The sequence below is a fragment of the Oncorhynchus kisutch genome, linkage group LG3 (genome assembly GCF_002021735.2).
Source record: "Oncorhynchus kisutch isolate 150728-3 linkage group LG3, Okis_V2, whole genome shotgun sequence".
Taxonomy (NCBI): Eukaryota; Metazoa; Chordata; class Actinopteri; order Salmoniformes; family Salmonidae; genus Oncorhynchus; species Oncorhynchus kisutch.
Window position 1 is genome coordinate 44370053 of NC_034176.2, and position 16677 is coordinate 44386729.

Consider the following 16677-nt stretch of genomic DNA (forward strand, 5'->3'; position numbering starts at 1 on the left):
CATTCACTTCTGGACAAATGTGTTCAGGACCTTGGTAATCCCAGAAGTGACATTTATTGGTCAACTAACTACACGCAGAATCTGCCCAGGAGATTAGGACCTTGGGGATAACAGCAAAGCATCCCTCCCGACAGACCATAATAAAGAGTGCATGTGTTACTAACTTCTTTATGACAGCAGAGGGAATCGCTAGTTGGTAGGGAGCACAGTACAGTAGGAGCGCGAAAAGTCCACATAACTCGTAGATTCACCTGCGGCAAAGATCCTAGTACACTCTTGTAATAATTTCAATGCGCAAGTGTCGCTCTTTTGGGGAAAAAACGCAATGGGAGCCTCGCAGTCTGTGCGCACTGAACATGAGTTTCAAGATGTGGCTGATCGAACTGGATGTAAGTAGCCTGGGCTATATTATGCTCAAACTATAAGTGTTATTCAAATCAAAATATATTTGTCAAGTGCGCCGAATACAACAGGTACTTTACAGTGAAACGCTTACTTACAGGCCCTAACCAACAGTGCAATTTTTAAAAGTAAAACATTGGTATTGTTGAATAATAGAGAAGTTAGGAAATAAAAAACAGTAAAAAGACTGAATAATAAAAAAGACAGTGAATATTAATAGCGAGGCTATATAAAGGCACTGGTTAGTCGGGCTAATTGAGGTAGTATGTACATGTATGGTTAAAGTGACTGCACATATGATAAACAGAGAGTAGCAGTATCGTAAAAAAGGGGGTGGTGGGACACAATGCAGATAGTCCAGGAAGCCAATGTGCGGGGGCACCGGTTAGTTAGGCTAATTGAGATCGTATATACATGTAGGTATGGTTAAAGTGGCTATACATACATGATAAACAGAGAATAACAGCAGCGTAAAAGAGGGGTAGGTGTGGGGGGGGGGGGACAATGCAAGTAGTTCAGGTAGCCGCTTATGGCTTGGGGGGAAAAGCTTTTGAGAAGCCTTTTGGTCCTAGACTTCGCACTCCTGTACCACTTGCCATGCAGTAGTAGGGGTCCTCTGGGGTGGGTGGGGTCCTCTAACACTGCCTGGTGTAGAGGTCCTGGATGGCAGGCAATTTAGCCCCAGTGATGTACTGGGCTGTACACGCTACCCTTTGTAGTGCCTTGCGGTCAGAGGCCGAGCAGTTGCCATACCAGGCAGTGATGCAACATGCTCTCGATGTTGAAGCTGTAGAACCTTTTGAGGATCTCAGGACTGATGCCAAATCTTTTTAGTTTCCTGAGGGGGAATAGGCTAAGTCATGCCCTCTTTATGACTGTATTGGTGTTTGGACCATTCTAGTTTGTTGGTGATGTGGACACTAAGGAACTTGAACTCTCACCCTGGTCCACTACAGCACTGTCGATGAGAATGGGGACATGCTCGGTCCTCCTTTTCCCGTACTGAGCACGCACCCCTGAGGGGCTCCAGTGTTGAGGATCAGCGTGGCAGATGTGTTGTTACCTACCCTCACCACCTGGGGGCGGCCCATCAGGAAGTCCAGGATCCAGTTGCAGAGGGAGGTGTTTTGTCCCAGGGTCCTTAGCTTAGTGATGAGCTTTGCGGGTACTATGGTGTTGAACGCTGAGCTGTGGTCAATGAATAACATTCTCACATAGGTGTTCCTTTTGTCCAGGGGTGAAAGGGCAGTGTGGAGTGCAATAGAGATTGCATCATCTGTGGATCTGTTTGGGCAGTATGCAAATTGGAGTGAGTCTAGGGTTTCTGGGATAATGGTGTTGATGTGAGCCATTACCAGCCTTTCAAAGCACTTCATGGCTACGGATGTGAGTGCTACGGGTCTGTAGTCATTTAGGCAGGTTACCTTAGTGTTCTTGGGAACAGGGACATGTTGGTATTACAGACTCAATGAGGGACATGTTGAAAATGTCAGTGAAGACAACTGCCAGTTGGTCAGCACATGCCCGGAGCACACGTCCTGGTATTTCGTCTGGCCCTGCGGCCTTGTGAATGTTGAGCTGTTTAAAAGGTCTTACTCACATTGGCTAAGTAGAGCGTGATCACACAGTTGTCCGGAACAGCTGATGCTCTCATACATGCCTCAGTGTTGCTTGCCTCGAAGCGAGCATAGAAGTGATTTAGCTCGTCTGGTAGGCTCGTGTCACCGGTTGTGCTTCCCTTTGTAGCCTGTAATAGTTTGCAAGCCCTGCCACATCCGACAAGCGTTGGAGCCGGTGTAGTATGATTCAGTCTTAGCCCTGTATTGGCGCTTTGCCTGTTCGATGGTTCGTCGGAGGGCATAGCAGGATTTCTTATCTGCCTCCGGGTTATAGTCCCGCACCTTGAAAGTGGCAGCTCTACCTTTTAGCTCAGTGCAAATGTTGCCTGTAATCCATGGCCTCTGGTTGGGGTGTGTTTGTATAGTCAGGTTGGGGACGACGTCCTCGATGCACTTATTGATTACACTGTTTCTATTGGATTATTATCAAATGCACACAAAAAAACGAATTTGATCTTGTCGCGAAAATAAATAGCTTATCCTTAGATGAAGGGACAAATAGCATAAATGCCTCAATTTCATAGTTCAAACTGGAATTATGAATTGCTTTGTAGTGAGTCTTCCGAAGCGCATACAATAAGACACTGTATTGTAGCTGTTTTCACATGAATAGACAATAGTCGGATTGTCCTTCTGTCATTCCATTAAAAATCTAAGAGTGGTAGGCTACTCCTTCCAAAAAGCTTAAAGGACAGATGGACAACTGTTTATTTAACAAGTTGAATTGAATGTCATGCTACTTGCCAATATGGTGCCATGTATGGTGAATTTCCTATTGGAGTAGTATTTGTGATGATTTAGAGTGCAGTATTACTGTAAATTATGTAACTCAAATCCATTGACAGTCAAATATCACACTATTTTTGGAAGTGACAAGGGTAAAAAAAATATATGTTTTTTAAAAGTGGGTTAATTACTCATTTGTGATAGGATGATGTTCTGCAAATTTGGTCTGTTGCAACAACATTTGTTGTGCTTGGAATATTGATCTGTTCATTCTCATCAGCTGGCTTCTGTTATAAATGGGAGAACTGTGCTTCCTCCTCCCTCAGTGTAGAAGGATGAGAGAGGTCAATCAAGACATAAAGCAATACTCTGATTTCCAATGTTCAACATAAAATGTTTAGATTGTAATAAGTGTAATAACTTAATACAGCATGTTGGTTATCCAGTGTGTGATAACTCCTAAAGTAAGATAATGGTGAAGAAACATGTTGCGCATTATGCAGCTGAATGGTATGCAAGTATTTGAACTGAAGTTCATAACCATGTCTTCCCTGAGTGCTGCTTCCATGGCATTTGTGGGGAAGCTTGTGTTTTTCGGTGATCCTGAAAGCTATACAGGTGTGGTTTCGGACCCAGGAAGATTCAACCATGCTGGGCAGGTTCCAGGTGAGAGGCCAGACAAAACACCTGGCCCTCCAGGTTGGGGGTTGGGCGTGGGGCTAACAACCCCGCCCAGTAAAAACCACCATTGTTACAGAAACTGCAACAACTTCCAAAATTCAGGAAACTCTTGCCAATCTGTAGGCACTTTGACGGCTTTAGATGAAAGCCATACCATGGAAATCGGGAGCTCGTTGAGGAGTTTTCTAGGGCCCATAACTACAGTCCGTCTTGGAGTATGGAACGTCTGCACCATGTTTGAAACTTCAAAAACAGCTCAAGTTATCAGAGAGATAGACAAGTACAATGTGGACATCCCATGTGTAAGGGAAAGCAGATGGACTGGTTAAGGGCGCAAGGTGACAAGTGATGGCTCAACAATTTTCTTCTCAGGTAAGGACGATGCCCACCCCAGTGGTTTAGCTCTCATTGTTAGCGAAACAACTGCCAAATCTCTCTTGGAATGGGAACCCATCAGTGACCAGGTTATCAGAGCAATATTCAACTGCAAGGTCACCATCCTGCAGTGCCATGCCCCCCACCAACGAGACAGAGGAAGAGGACAAGGATGACTGGTATGAGCAGCTACTGCAAGCAGTATCCAATGTCCCACAATACAATGTGTTCCTGATAACTGGAGATATGAATGCGAAGGTTGGAGCCGATAACACCGACTATGAGCAGGCCATGGGGCAACACGGCTGTGGGACCGTCAATAACAACGGTGAAAGGCTTGCCGACTTCTTCCTCAATAACAGCTGTGTGATTGGTGGCACACTCTTCCCTCACAAAGACATCCATAAATTAACATGAAGATCCCCAGATGTTCACACTGTCAACCAAATCGACCACATCAATGTCAACGAGACTTGCCAAAGGTCTCTATAGGATGTCAAGGTCCACCACCAGATGTCAACAGCAACCACTACCTGGTGGAAGCTGTGAGCCACAAATGCTGTAAAACAAGGGTGGAAAATATTCAACATCAACACCTTGCCTGAGATAAAGAAAGTGTTTACCATCGAGCGAAGACATTGCTTCAGTTCATTAGCCAAAGCAGGATATGAAGAGCAGAGGGGTATACTACAGATGTAGGATCTTAAATTTGATCCAGTTTGCTACAGCATGAAAGTAATCCTGCACCAAAAGGAAATGTGATTTATTATGTGGATTATTATAATTAATGGACGTTTTTGTAGGGGTTGATATGTTTTCTTTTATACATTCGTAAGGGAAAATCAAGTTTGTAATTTACAATTAGACATTTCTAACTTCAGAAGCCTTTTTAAACGTCAAATACAATAACAATTTAAAAATGTCCTGCATTGCTGGAAAGTCATCCTGCAATAGGGTGATCAAATTAAGATCCTACATCTGTACAAAGCAGGATCAACTAGTTCGCCTGCTAACTTGATAAACAACCAGAAATAACTATTGCATTTCTGAGGGGTATACTACAAAGCAGGATCTTTTTTAAAGATAAGCTAGAAATGGGTATTTTTTATTTGACTAAACAACCAAAAACTCATACCTACGTTTAGCTTTCTACAGTTGGCCAAAGTAAAATTGTTGAATGCAAAATCACCTAGGCTGATTGAGCGAGCACAGTAGCAACGGTCATCAAAATTGTTAAAATGTTTTACAAACAATTTTAATAAATGCAACAGTTGACCAATCGAACAATGGATGAAGATACTCCAAACTACAATGTTTTTAATCCATCAGATATTGACTGTATTATAGCACATAAAACATTTTACTGGCACTGACAAATAATGAATCAGGGTTGAAGGATTTTGGTGGGAATTCAGGTATTTAATTTGTCAAATGTCACCTTTTCTTTCTTAGAATAAACTAATATAAACATTTTCAAATGGTAATCAGGTATTTTGTAAATATTGTGTGTTAAAATAAATACACTGGGTGTACAGTATTTGCATATACAGTGCATTTAGAAAGTAGTCGGACCCCTTCCCTTTTTCCACATTTTGTTACGTTACAGTCTTATTCTAAAATTGATTAAAAAAAACATTTTCCTCAGCAATCTACACACAATACCTCATAATGACAAATGAAAATTAGGATTTTAGATTTTTTTTGCAAATGTATTTATTATTTACATAAGTATTCAGACCCTTTGCTATGAGAATCTAAATGTCGGGAAACAGGGTGCATCCTATTTCCATTTATCATTCTTTAGTTTTTTCTACAACTTGATTGGGGTCCACTTGTGGTAAATTAAATTGATTGGACATGATTTGGAAAGCAATACACCCGTCTATATAAGGTCCCACAGTTGACAGTGCATGTAAGAGCAAAAACCAAGCCATGAGGTCGAAGGAATTGTCCGTAGAGCTCTGAGACATGATTGCATCGAGGCACAGATCTGGGGAAGGGTACCAAAAAATGTCTGCAGTATTGAAGGTCCCCAAGAACATAGTGGCTTCCATCATTCTTAAATGGAAGAAGTTTGGAACCACCAATACACTTCCTAGAGCTGGCCGCTCGGCCAAACTAAGCAATCGGGGGAGAACGGCCCTCTAAGTTCCTCTGTGGAGATGGGAGAACCTTCCTGAAGGACAACCAGCTCTGCAGCACTCCACCAATCAGGCCTTTATGGCAGTGGACAGACGGAAGCCACTCTTCAGTAAAAGGCCAATGACAGCCCCCTTAGAGTTTGCCAAAAGGCATCTAAAGGACTCTCAGACCATGAGAAACAAGATTCTCTGGTCTGATGAAACAAGATTGAACTCTTTGGCCTGAATGCCAAGCGTCACGCCTGGAGGAAACCTGGCACCATCCCTACAGTGAAGGATGGTGGTGGCAGCATCATGCCGTGGGGATGTATTTCAGCGGAAGGGACTGGGAGACTAGTCAGGATCGAGGAAAAGATGAATGGAGCAAAGTACAGAGAGATCCTTGATGAAAACCTGCTCTAGAGCGCTCAGGACGTCAGACTGGGGCGAAGGTTCACCTTCCAACAGCACAACGACCCTAGGCACACAGCCAAGGCAATGCAGGAGTAGCTTTGGGACAAGTCTCTGAATGTCCTTGAGTGGCCCAGCCAGAGCCCGGACTTGAACCCGATCGAACATCCCTGGAGAGACCTGAAAATAGCTGTGCAGCGACGCTCCCCATCCAACCTGACAGAGCTTGAGAGGATCTGCAAAGATGAATGGGAGAAACTCCCCAAATACAGGTGTGCCAAGCTTGTAGAGTCATACCCAAGAAGACTCAAGGCTGTAATCGCTGCCAAAGGTTCTTCAACAAAGTATTGAGTAAAGGGTCTGAATACTTATAAAAGACTGAAATGTCACATTTACATAAGTTAGCAAAAATGTCTAAACCCCTTTTTTTGCTTTGTCATTATGGGGTATTGTGTGTAGATGATTAGGGGGGGGGAAACGATTTAATCCATTTTAGAATTAGGCTGTAACGTAACAAAATGTGGAAAATTAAAGGGGTCTGAATACTTTCCGAATGCAATGTTTTCATACATTAACATAAATGGGTGGAACTGGGCTGAAACCACCAAAAACTTGCTCTGTCTAGGCCTATCTGCACTAACCTGCGCTGTCTAGACTGCCTCATTAATGACTGTTGTTGTCACATTCTTTACATTGTTTGTGAGATCAGACATAATGTCACTATAATCAGTGTTCATTTTTGAAGGTTGCTTTCATTTCAGAGCATCTAATTTGTAAACATTTCAACTCTATTAAATTACTTTTTTCAATTCAACAAAACAAACACCCATCAAAATAAAGTTATCTTTTTTGTGATGATAGTGTAGAGATGATACGTTAAAAGGTAGACTCAGCAGTGTGACATAGATGCAGAAAGTAAATAGCATAGTGGGTCAATTTCTGCAAAAACTGACCCCGTTTCACTGTGCTACCTGGGCGACACTCATGTAATGTCTCACAAATACCTATAGGTCTAGGCCTTGTCTGATAAATACTGATACTACTATAGCAACATGTCTGATAAATACTGATACTACTATAGCAACATGTCCTTTGCTTAAGTCATTCCACACACAAGCCCATGCCTGAGAGGCTTGAGGATTTAGCAATTCAAGGATTTTTATTATCTGCTTGAAAACATGACTAACAAATCTGTTATCCTTCCTGTGATTACATTGTTGCAGTAATTGCACTGATACCTCTGTTCACAAACATGGATTAAGAGTTGAGCCATGAGTTTGCAGTGCCAAGTCAAGGTTGGCTGAATACAGATGCAACTCAAAGGGTTGAGAGGGAAAACAGAAGAGTCTGAAATGCAATACGCAATATTGCTGTATTGCTGCATACACACCACCCACGTAAGTCTATAAACCTGCCTGTGCAATAGTTTAGTGTGTGGCATTGTTCTGTGTGGTTGCTGAAGCATTCACCTTCAGTAGTTGTTGCTACTGCAAACATTAACCTAGTTAAGGCCATTTCCATGTCCCATAAGCACTAACATGTGAAGTTCATAGGAGCACATCAAATTTGGTGTCAAATTAAAGCTAAGAGTCTATATATTGTTTTTTATTAAGGCATATATAAATTCTTTAACTATTTTCCATCCTAAAAATGTAGAATAAGGCACTCATTTCTGGTCAAACAGATGGAAAAGGAGACTTGGCAAACAGAAAAAGTCTTAATTCGGAGTAGATATTTAACAGAATTTTTGGAAAATGTGGTGACAAAAAAACTGAGGGAGATTTTACCTTAAGTATGTTATCAAATCTGCACTGTCATTTGAGTAAATGGGTTTTTGTAAAAATGTCAGTCGAAATTTATAAAAGTTGTCCTTGTGCATATGGTTTGTTTAACTTTTCAATCAATGGTTTTTGTTTGGCATACTTTCAAAGTGAAAAATATAGTCTCACCGTCATTCTGTTACCATGAAATGATTCTTATGTGCATTCAACAAGCACTGTGAGGGCAAAGCACGTTCCACCTTTGAGGAGAAGTCAAAATAAGCACCATTGTATGCAACGTTTGCACGCAAAGTAAAATATCACAATCTGTGGTTCTTTAACTGTATCTTGCAACCATAACATTAAAATGTTGTGCAAATATAACCCCCTGTGATCCTTTATTTCGAACATTAGCCCACAAAGAAGTCAATAATTCAAAGTTCCCTTTGAAAGCAAATATAATCTCACTAGAGTATGTTTGTTTTTCTATTAGGCCGATTATGTTTTTTTTTTATCATTATGCTGATTGTGTCGTAGGCCTATTGTTATCACAATTCTGGCCATTTCTGAAGAGGTTTATCTGTTCTGTACCCTTTTGCACCTGAATCCAAAGTTCATAATTTCTACAGGTCATTTACATGTTTTACACTTCAAAACCAATACATACCATACCAGAACAAATTTGGTAAAGATATCCAGCTAGTCTTGAAGGGTGGGGTATCTAGAAATGGAATACCCTCAAGTTATTATACCTTTAATAAGTCTTAAGTTGCTAATGCTAATTTACTCCTCCAAACTACTGTGATTGTTTCCATTCAGTTTCCCTGGAGCAGATTGGCAACCTCAACAAGAGATTCAGACAGCTGAGCAAGAATGAGGAGACACTAAGGTAGTGTCACCAACACCATATATTTACAGTACATCATCGGCTGTTACCCATGTCATCTAATTCATATTCCCGTAAAACCATTCTGGAAATATGATGTATTTTGGAATTTACCTTAAAATATGTTACGTAAAATATAAGTAGCAGTTCACTTACTGTATTTGTGAATGTACAAAATAGAATGTCACACAAAGAGTACAAGGTCAAAAAATAAATAAAAGCACATCCTCTAAAGAGGGAAAAAGTTTTTGTTGTATTTCAAATGGCTTGTAATTCCACCCCAAAGAATACGTTACCATATTGTATTTTTGGAGTGCCAAAATCCTTTTGACCACTAGTGGGTGCATGGTATTGTTGTTTCTGGCTACATTTGTGCTGTACCAATTTAATTGATATGTAGTAGTAGTACCCCATCAATTAAATGTCTATAGGGGACAGATTGGAATGGAAGCAAGTCTTAAACCTTTAATGGTTGAGTATTTGCCTTTGCCATGTAGTCACTGTATGGAAGCCTTTGTTAAATGCCTCTAGAAGTATAAGTGCAACATTTGGTATTTTATAACACTTACATTTATGGAGGCCTTTAACACAGGCTTCAAAGTTGGCAGTCATTGATATGCTGTAAAATGTAAACACATTACCTAGCAGCCAACCTGCTTGCAAAGACCACTTATCCTGGACATTTTCTTGATATCGTTCGTTACAATAAGCCTATACTGGAGACATTTGAAGTGAAACAAGTATTTCTAATATGGTATTGTTGTTTCTGGTACATAAACATATGAGGCGTGCCTTGTAAGAGGCTACATTTGTCCTACCTGTTAGTGAGAGGGCTGTATCAATGTAATTGATGCTTGTTGACAGTAACCTTAATATAATACTTGTTAACAGTAACCTTGGCCTTTGGCAAAAGGCGGTAAACATCTCACATGATAATGTAGTTGTTACTAACATATTTTCATGTCATGTTTTCTTTTGCAGTCGACAGGATTTGGCGAGCATCTCTGCTCTAGATAACAATCCACTCCGGGCTCAAATTATTAATGCCTTCTTTGACAAAAGGTGATTATATAGCCGAAGTACAATATTGAAATCTCTTGTTTAATACATACTGTATTTACTGTTTACTGTTTTTACACAGAGGACAGTTTTGTTCATGAGGTAATCAGTGATGCTGTAAAGGCCTTAGTTTTGAAGCATGTTCAACGTAGGGCAGTCTGAGTGAATTCACATATACATGTAACTCTATACCTGTAGCCTTGGTAACCTCACCGGTTAGTCTGGTTTAACCAGACTAATGCCTCTCTGTGTTTACTTGATTTAGAAACCTCCGTCAGAATGAGGCGGGTACGGTCCAGGTGATTGGCTTTGAGGAGTTCCTTATGGTCATGTCTCACTTTCGTCCGGCAGCTATGCACATCACAGAGGAGGAGAGGGAGAAACTGAGGCGGGAAAAACTACGCTGTATGGTTTGGTGATGAGTAGAGTGACTTTGCTGAGACTTGTGTTTGTGCCCAGAGCTAATGCCTAGGCTTTAGCTCAGTGGGCTAGTGTGGTCTTGACTGAGTCATGCATGTTTTATATAAGGGCTATTCTAGATAGAATCATAACATTGATTCAGTTCTCTAATCATACTCTAGTGTAGAGTCAAGATTGGGTCTGGAGTAGACCAGCCAGTCTGTCTTGCTCCTACTTATCATGGATGCAGCTCAGAAAGCCAATTCTCATAATCATGACTTCTTCATCCACCCTGATGTGAAATGAGCCATTAGGCCCCTATCCTGCCCCTGGAACCCTTCCCAGTCGATGATGAATAGAAATCATAGTAGAGACCTGTTATACTCTTTGGGGATAAAATAGTTAGTAAAAATGTCCTATTTTGCTTGTTCGTCTTCAGTTGTGTTCAACATGCATGACACAGACAGTGACGGCACCATCACTCTGGAGGAGTACAGACGGGTAAGGCCCCCCTTTTCTACTCTCTCCTCACCATAATCCTCCATGGGCCCCAGGGCGTGTATTCACAAAGCATCTCAAGAGTAGGAGTGCTGTACTAAAATCAGGTTCGCCCTTGTCCATGTAATATGATTCATTATGATTTTTTTTTTAAAGAAGGCAAAACTGATCCTATGTCAGCACACCTGGTGTGCTCTTTTCTTCCTCTAGGCGGTAGAAGAGCTCCTGTCTAAGGCTGGCACAATCGGGCAGGAGACCGCAAAGGCCATTGCAGATGCCGCCATGCTGGAAGTTGCGAGCACCACAAGGGGCAAAATGGTAACGGGGGTTATCACTTAATCACTAATGTTCGTACCCTTAAGACCAAAGAGTTCATAAAGTGCGTAAGATACAACGATAACACAATTGATTACAGTGAACCACACCTTATTTTTAAGTGCAAAGAACTGCTCTACTTTGTGCCGTGCCTAAGAACAACCCATAGCCGTCTGTTATTCATGATAGTCCACAGGTCCTCATGCCTTACTGCTTAAAGTGGCAAACTGCAGTTCAAACAATAACGTGTGTACAATAAAATACAAAGGACATTTCATGCTGAAACCTTAATATTAAACACCAATGGTTTTCACTAAGTTGATGATTTATATTTCGGATAATTTGTACAGCTTTGTTACTATAATTTTTATTTATATAAAAAAAATCATCTTATTTGATCATTTCATATATTGTACACGTGATAAGGCCACACAGAGAGACATATATTAGACACCCGTGATCATCTGAAGTACCCAAAAGGCCCTAAATGTCATTTTATACAATTTCAAAGAAAGTTAACTCAATTCTGGTAGTTTACTGGTACATTTGAAAAGTTCCAGTAATATGCCCTCCCTTTGCAACCCTATGTAAAAATGTATGTAGCAATTGTAGATTTCCCATTTAAAATTGGGTTACTTTGTTTTTCAGGAACCTGATGAATTCTATGAAGGAATCACTTTCGAAAATTTTCTTCAGGTATGGTTGTATATAGAGTACATTATACAGTCAGTGTACAAAACATTAGAAACAACTGCTCTTACCATGACAGACTAACCAGGTGAATCCAGGTGAAAAATATGATCCCTTATTGGATGTCACTTGATAAATCCGCTTCAAACAGTGTAGATGAAGGGGAGGAGACAGGTTAAATAAGGATTTTTAAGCCTTGAGACATGGATTGTGTACACAACATGACCAAAAGTATGTGGACACCTGCTCATCGAACACCTCATTCCAAAATCATGGGCATTAATATGGAGTTGGTACCCACCTTTGCTGCTATAACAGCCTCTACTCTTCTGGGAAGGCTTTCCACTCGATGTTGGAACATTGCTGCAGAGACTTGCTTCCATTCAGGCACAAGAGCATTAATGAGGTTGGGCACTGATGTTAGGCGATTAGGCCTGGCTCGCAGTCTGCGTTCTAATTCATCACAAAGGTGTTTGATGGGGTTGAGGTCAGGGCTCTGTGCAGGCCAGTCAAGTTCTTCCACACAGATCTCGACAAACCGTGTCTGTATACACTTCGCTTTGTGCACAGGGGCATTGTCCTGGTGAAAAGGGCCTTCCCCAAACTGTTGCCACAAAGTTGGAAGCACAGAATCGTCTAGAATGCTGTAGTGTTAAGATTTCCCTTCGCTGGAACTAACTATTCCTCCTCCAACAAACTTTACAGTTGACACGAAGCATTGGGGCAGATAGCGTTCTCCTGGCATCCGCCAAACCCAATCCGTCAGACTGCCAGATGGTGAAGTGTGATTCATCACTCCAGAGAACGCTTTTCCACTGCTCCAGAGTCCAATGGAGGCGAGCTTTACACCTCTCCAGCTAACGCTTGGCATTGCGTATGGTAATCTTAGACTTTTGTGCGGATGATCGGCCATGGAAACCAATTTCACAAAGCTCCCGACAAACAGTTCTTGTGCGGACGTTGCTTCGAGATGCAGTTTGGAACTCGGTAGTGAGTATTGCAACAGAGGACAGACGATTTTACGCACTACGGCACTCTGAATGGCACACATGGCAGTCCCGTTCTGTGAGCTTGTGTGGCCTACCACTTCGCGGCTGAGCTATTCTTGCTCCTAGATGTTTCCACTTCACAACAGCAGCATTTACAGTTGACAGGGGCAGCTCAAGCAGTACAGAAATTTGACGAACTGACTTGTTAGACAGGTGGCATCCTATGACGGTGTGATGTTGAAAGTCACTGAGCTCTTCCGTAAGGCCATTGTAATGCCAATGTTTGTCTATGCGGTGTGCTCGATTGTATACACCTGTCAGCAACGGGCGTGGGTGAAATATCAGAATCCACTAATTTTAAGGGTTATCCACATACTTTTGTATATATAGTGTATGTGCGCCATTCAGAGGGTGAATGGGCGTGACAAAATATATAAGTGTATGGTAGTAGGTGCCAGAACTGTAACACTGCTTGGTTTTTCACGCTCAGTTTCCCGTGTGTATCAAGAATGGTCCACCACCCAAAAAACATCCATCCAACTTGACACAACTGTGGGAAGCATTGTCAACATAGGCCAGCATCCCTGTGGAATGCTTTCGACACCAAGGAGGGTTCATGCCCTGACGAATTGAGTCTGTTCTGAGGGAAAAAGGGAGGGTTTGGGTGGGGGAAGAGGTGCAACTCAATATTAGGAAGCTATTCCTAATGTTTTGTACACTGTGTACAACCTCTTCCCCACTTCCCCATTTCACAAGCTATTCAAATTGGCTATTGATGTATTAGTTGAAAAAAGGAAATGCCATTTCACTTTTGAGTTATGCAAAAGAATGCTATTACAACACAGTGACATTTGGTGTCTTAATATACTGCTGTACTTTATATATTGAATACTGCCATATCAGTCTTATATTCCCTTACATTTTCTCCCCACAGATTCTTAAAACCTTCGATATTGAGACGAGGATGCACATTCGCTTTTTAAACATGGACACTGCAACCATGCGATGTGGGAAATGAGTCCCTGTCTCCTTTAAAATAGATCTGGTACTGATGTTTTTACAGAATGAATCTCTCCGGTCTTCCTCTGAGATGAAGCCAAATACCTTTTTTTAAACTTATGAATGATTGATGGGAGATCCACTGTGATATACAGTGTCTTCAGAAAGTATTCATACCCCTTGACTTTTCCACTGCTCCAGAGTCCAATGGCGACGAGCTTTGGACTTTTAACATAATGGGGTATTGTGTTTAGGCCAGTGACAAAAATGTCAACAATCCGTTTTAAATTCAGGCTGTAACACAACAAAATGTGGAAAAAGTCAAGGTGTGTAAACATTCTGAAGGCACTGTAAGTGTACAATATTGTCTACATAACGTATGTTGTACATTTTAAAATGACAAACTATGCTGAACTATATTTTAAGGTTCGGGTTAGACATTTGCATCCATTTCAGTGCCGTGCAATGTTCTTGCAGTATTTAGTGCTTGCCTGTGACTGAATACTAACATGCTTTCAGCTAAAAGTAAACACATACACCTCCAGTGCCCCAGATGAATCCCTTCATACCACCCTCCGCACTCTCTCATGTCAGCATTATGTATACATAACAGTACAGACATTTTGAATGCCTAGAGGTTCACCCGCCATGTGGATCACTGAGAGGACCGGGGTTGGCATCCAGGGTCACTTTTATTCTGGCTCTGTGGGGCACAGTGCATTCCGACAGGGCTTCAGAATACACGGAAGACTCAATTTTATTTAGTTCACCAAGCTTCATTATTCCTGTGTCCTTTCAGTGGAGTCTCACCATTCTACCCTCTAAAATCAAAGACCACTTACAAATAACCACGTTTATGTATTACTCATGCTGAAAACATTGATCCTTAAAATAAATGTTTAAACACATTAGATGAATATTGTTCTTTATATCCAAAGAACCTGTAATAGCCTTTGCAATAATGTATACACATATTGTAGTCATTAATTAAAAATAAAGAAATTATGAGCTGAAAAATTGTTGGAGTTACTTGTGTTTTACTTCCATCTTCGTGTGAAGACAGATAAGACTGCCACCTGCAATTCCACTGATGTAAATTAAGTGAAAGGACCATGTGACCGTTGTTGCCCATCAATTTATGGAGGATGTCAGTACCAACTTCAATGTCTAGTTAAAGGTCCAATGCAGCAGTTTCTATCTCAATATCAAATCATTTCTGGGTAAAAATTAAGTACCTTACTGTGATTGTTTCACAGTAAAATGGTAAAAGATTAACAGAAGTAGCTTATAGCAAAGATACATTTCTCAAGCAAGAATTTTGCTAGGAATATCTGGGAGTGGTAAGGAGAAAACTGAAAATGAGCTATTATTGGCAGGGGTTTGAAACCATCTTTCTTATTGCTCTATTAACTAATTTACAGCATGGTGATTTCACTATGGAAGGCCAAACATCTATGCCACCAAAACAGGCTAACCAAACACTAAAAGAGCAATATCATCATGCTCAAATTTCACAACCTCAATGTGGAAATATTTATAAAACACAGAAAAATCACGTGTTTGACTGCACTGGATCTTTAACAAAACATGATCCCATCATAAGATGAAATCCATTCAGAATTCATTGCTCTAGGAAAAAATTAAAATAAGGACAGCTATTTAAAATCAGATTTAGTTTGAAAAATCTAAAGGATATATAAAAGCTGATTTGCTTTGTACATACTGTCTACAGCACTGGTGGTAGGGGTCTGCAGAGCTGGTGGTGGTAGGGGTATGCAGGGCTGATGGTAAGGGTCTGACGGGTCGGTGGTAAGGGTCAGAAGGGCTGGTGGTAAGGGTCAGAAGGGCTGGTGGAAGGAGTCTGAAGGGCTGGTGGTAAGGGTCAGAAGGGCTGGTGGTAAGGGTCAGAAGGGCTGGTGGTAAGGGTCAGAAGGGCTGGTGGAAGGAGTCTGAAGGGCTGGTGGTAAGGGTCAGAAGGGCTGGTGGAAGGAGTCTGAAGGGCTGGTGGAAGGAGTCTGAAGGGCTGGTGGAAGGAGTCTGAAGGGCTGGTGGAAGGAGTCTGAAGGGCTGGTGGAAGGAGTCTGAAGGGCTGGTGGAAGGAGTCTGAAGGGCTGGTGGAAGGAGTCTGAAGGGCTGGTGGAAGGAGTCTGAAGGGCTGGTGGAAGGAGTCTGAAGGGCTGGTGGAAGGAGTCTGAAGGGCTGGTGGAAGGAGTCTGAAGGGCTGGTGGTACTAATAGTAGGGGTCTGAAGGGCTGGTGGTACTAATAGTAGGGGTCTGAAGGGCTGGTGGTACTAATAGTAGGGGTCTGAAGGGCTGGTGGTAGGGGTCAGTGGGAGGGATGAGAGCCAGACAGGATGTCATAGGGCATGGCCAGGCCAATGCTGTTGTTGTAGCCAGATAACTCCACATTGTTGGACCTGCAGATGGGCAGGACATGGGCTGGTGGAAGGGGTCTGCAGGGCTGATGGTACTAGTAGTAGGGGTCTGAAGGGCTGGTGATAAGGGTCAGTGGGAGGGGTGACAGCCAGACAGGATGTCATAGGGCACGGCCAGGCCAATGTTGTAGTTGTAGCCAGATGACTCCACATAGTTGGACCTGCAGATGGGCAGAACATGGTCCTGGGAGGTGGAGTCCTCTGAGAAGTCATAGTGGCAAATTACTCCCCTATGTCTATAATGTGGACACACAATAATTGGGGCAGTTAAAAAACAAAACAACAAACAGACTCTCATAGAATTAAACAGAA

At 41.8% G+C, this 16677-nt stretch overlaps 2 protein-coding genes across 9 annotated transcripts in view; one reads left to right on the plus strand and one right to left on the minus strand.

Annotated features, from left to right (window-relative positions):
- Window positions 1-154: 154 nt before the first annotated feature.
- tesca (tescalcin a) lies at window positions 155-14946 on the plus strand. The gene is made up of 8 exons (XM_020475585.2): window positions 155-389; window positions 8914-8983; window positions 9962-10042; window positions 10305-10444; window positions 10878-10939; window positions 11147-11254; window positions 11900-11947; window positions 13865-14946. The coding sequence occupies exons 1-8, from the start codon at window positions 326-328 to the stop codon at window positions 13946-13948; spliced, it is 657 nt and encodes a 218-aa protein (XP_020331174.1). The 5' UTR covers window positions 155-325; the 3' UTR covers window positions 13949-14946.
- The window catches only part of fbxw8 (F-box and WD repeat domain containing 8), a 39714-nt gene continuing 36817 nt past the window's right edge, over window positions 13781-16677 (minus strand). For all 8 annotated transcript variants that reach the window (XM_031806840.1, XM_031806821.1, XM_031806814.1 and 5 more), the window contains one exon: window positions 13781-16601. In XM_031806840.1, coding sequence (XP_031662700.1) covers window positions 16436-16601 — 166 coding nt within the window. In that variant the 3' untranslated portion in view covers window positions 13781-16435. The remainder of the gene's footprint in view (window positions 16602-16677) is intronic.

Excerpts from the sequence above, each read along its gene's own strand:
- tesca (XM_020475585.2), top strand. The coding sequence starts at position 326 with ATGGGAGCCTCGCAGTCTGTGCGCACTGAACATGAGTTTCAAGATGTG. Across the intron at positions 10,043-10,304 it reads AATGCCTTCTTTGACAAAAG|AAACCTCCGTCAGAATGAGG; the intron begins GTGATTATATAG and ends TACTTGATTTAG. Across the intron at positions 10,445-10,877 it reads GAGGCGGGAAAAACTACGCT|TTGTGTTCAACATGCATGAC; the intron begins GTATGGTTTGGT and ends GTTCGTCTTCAG.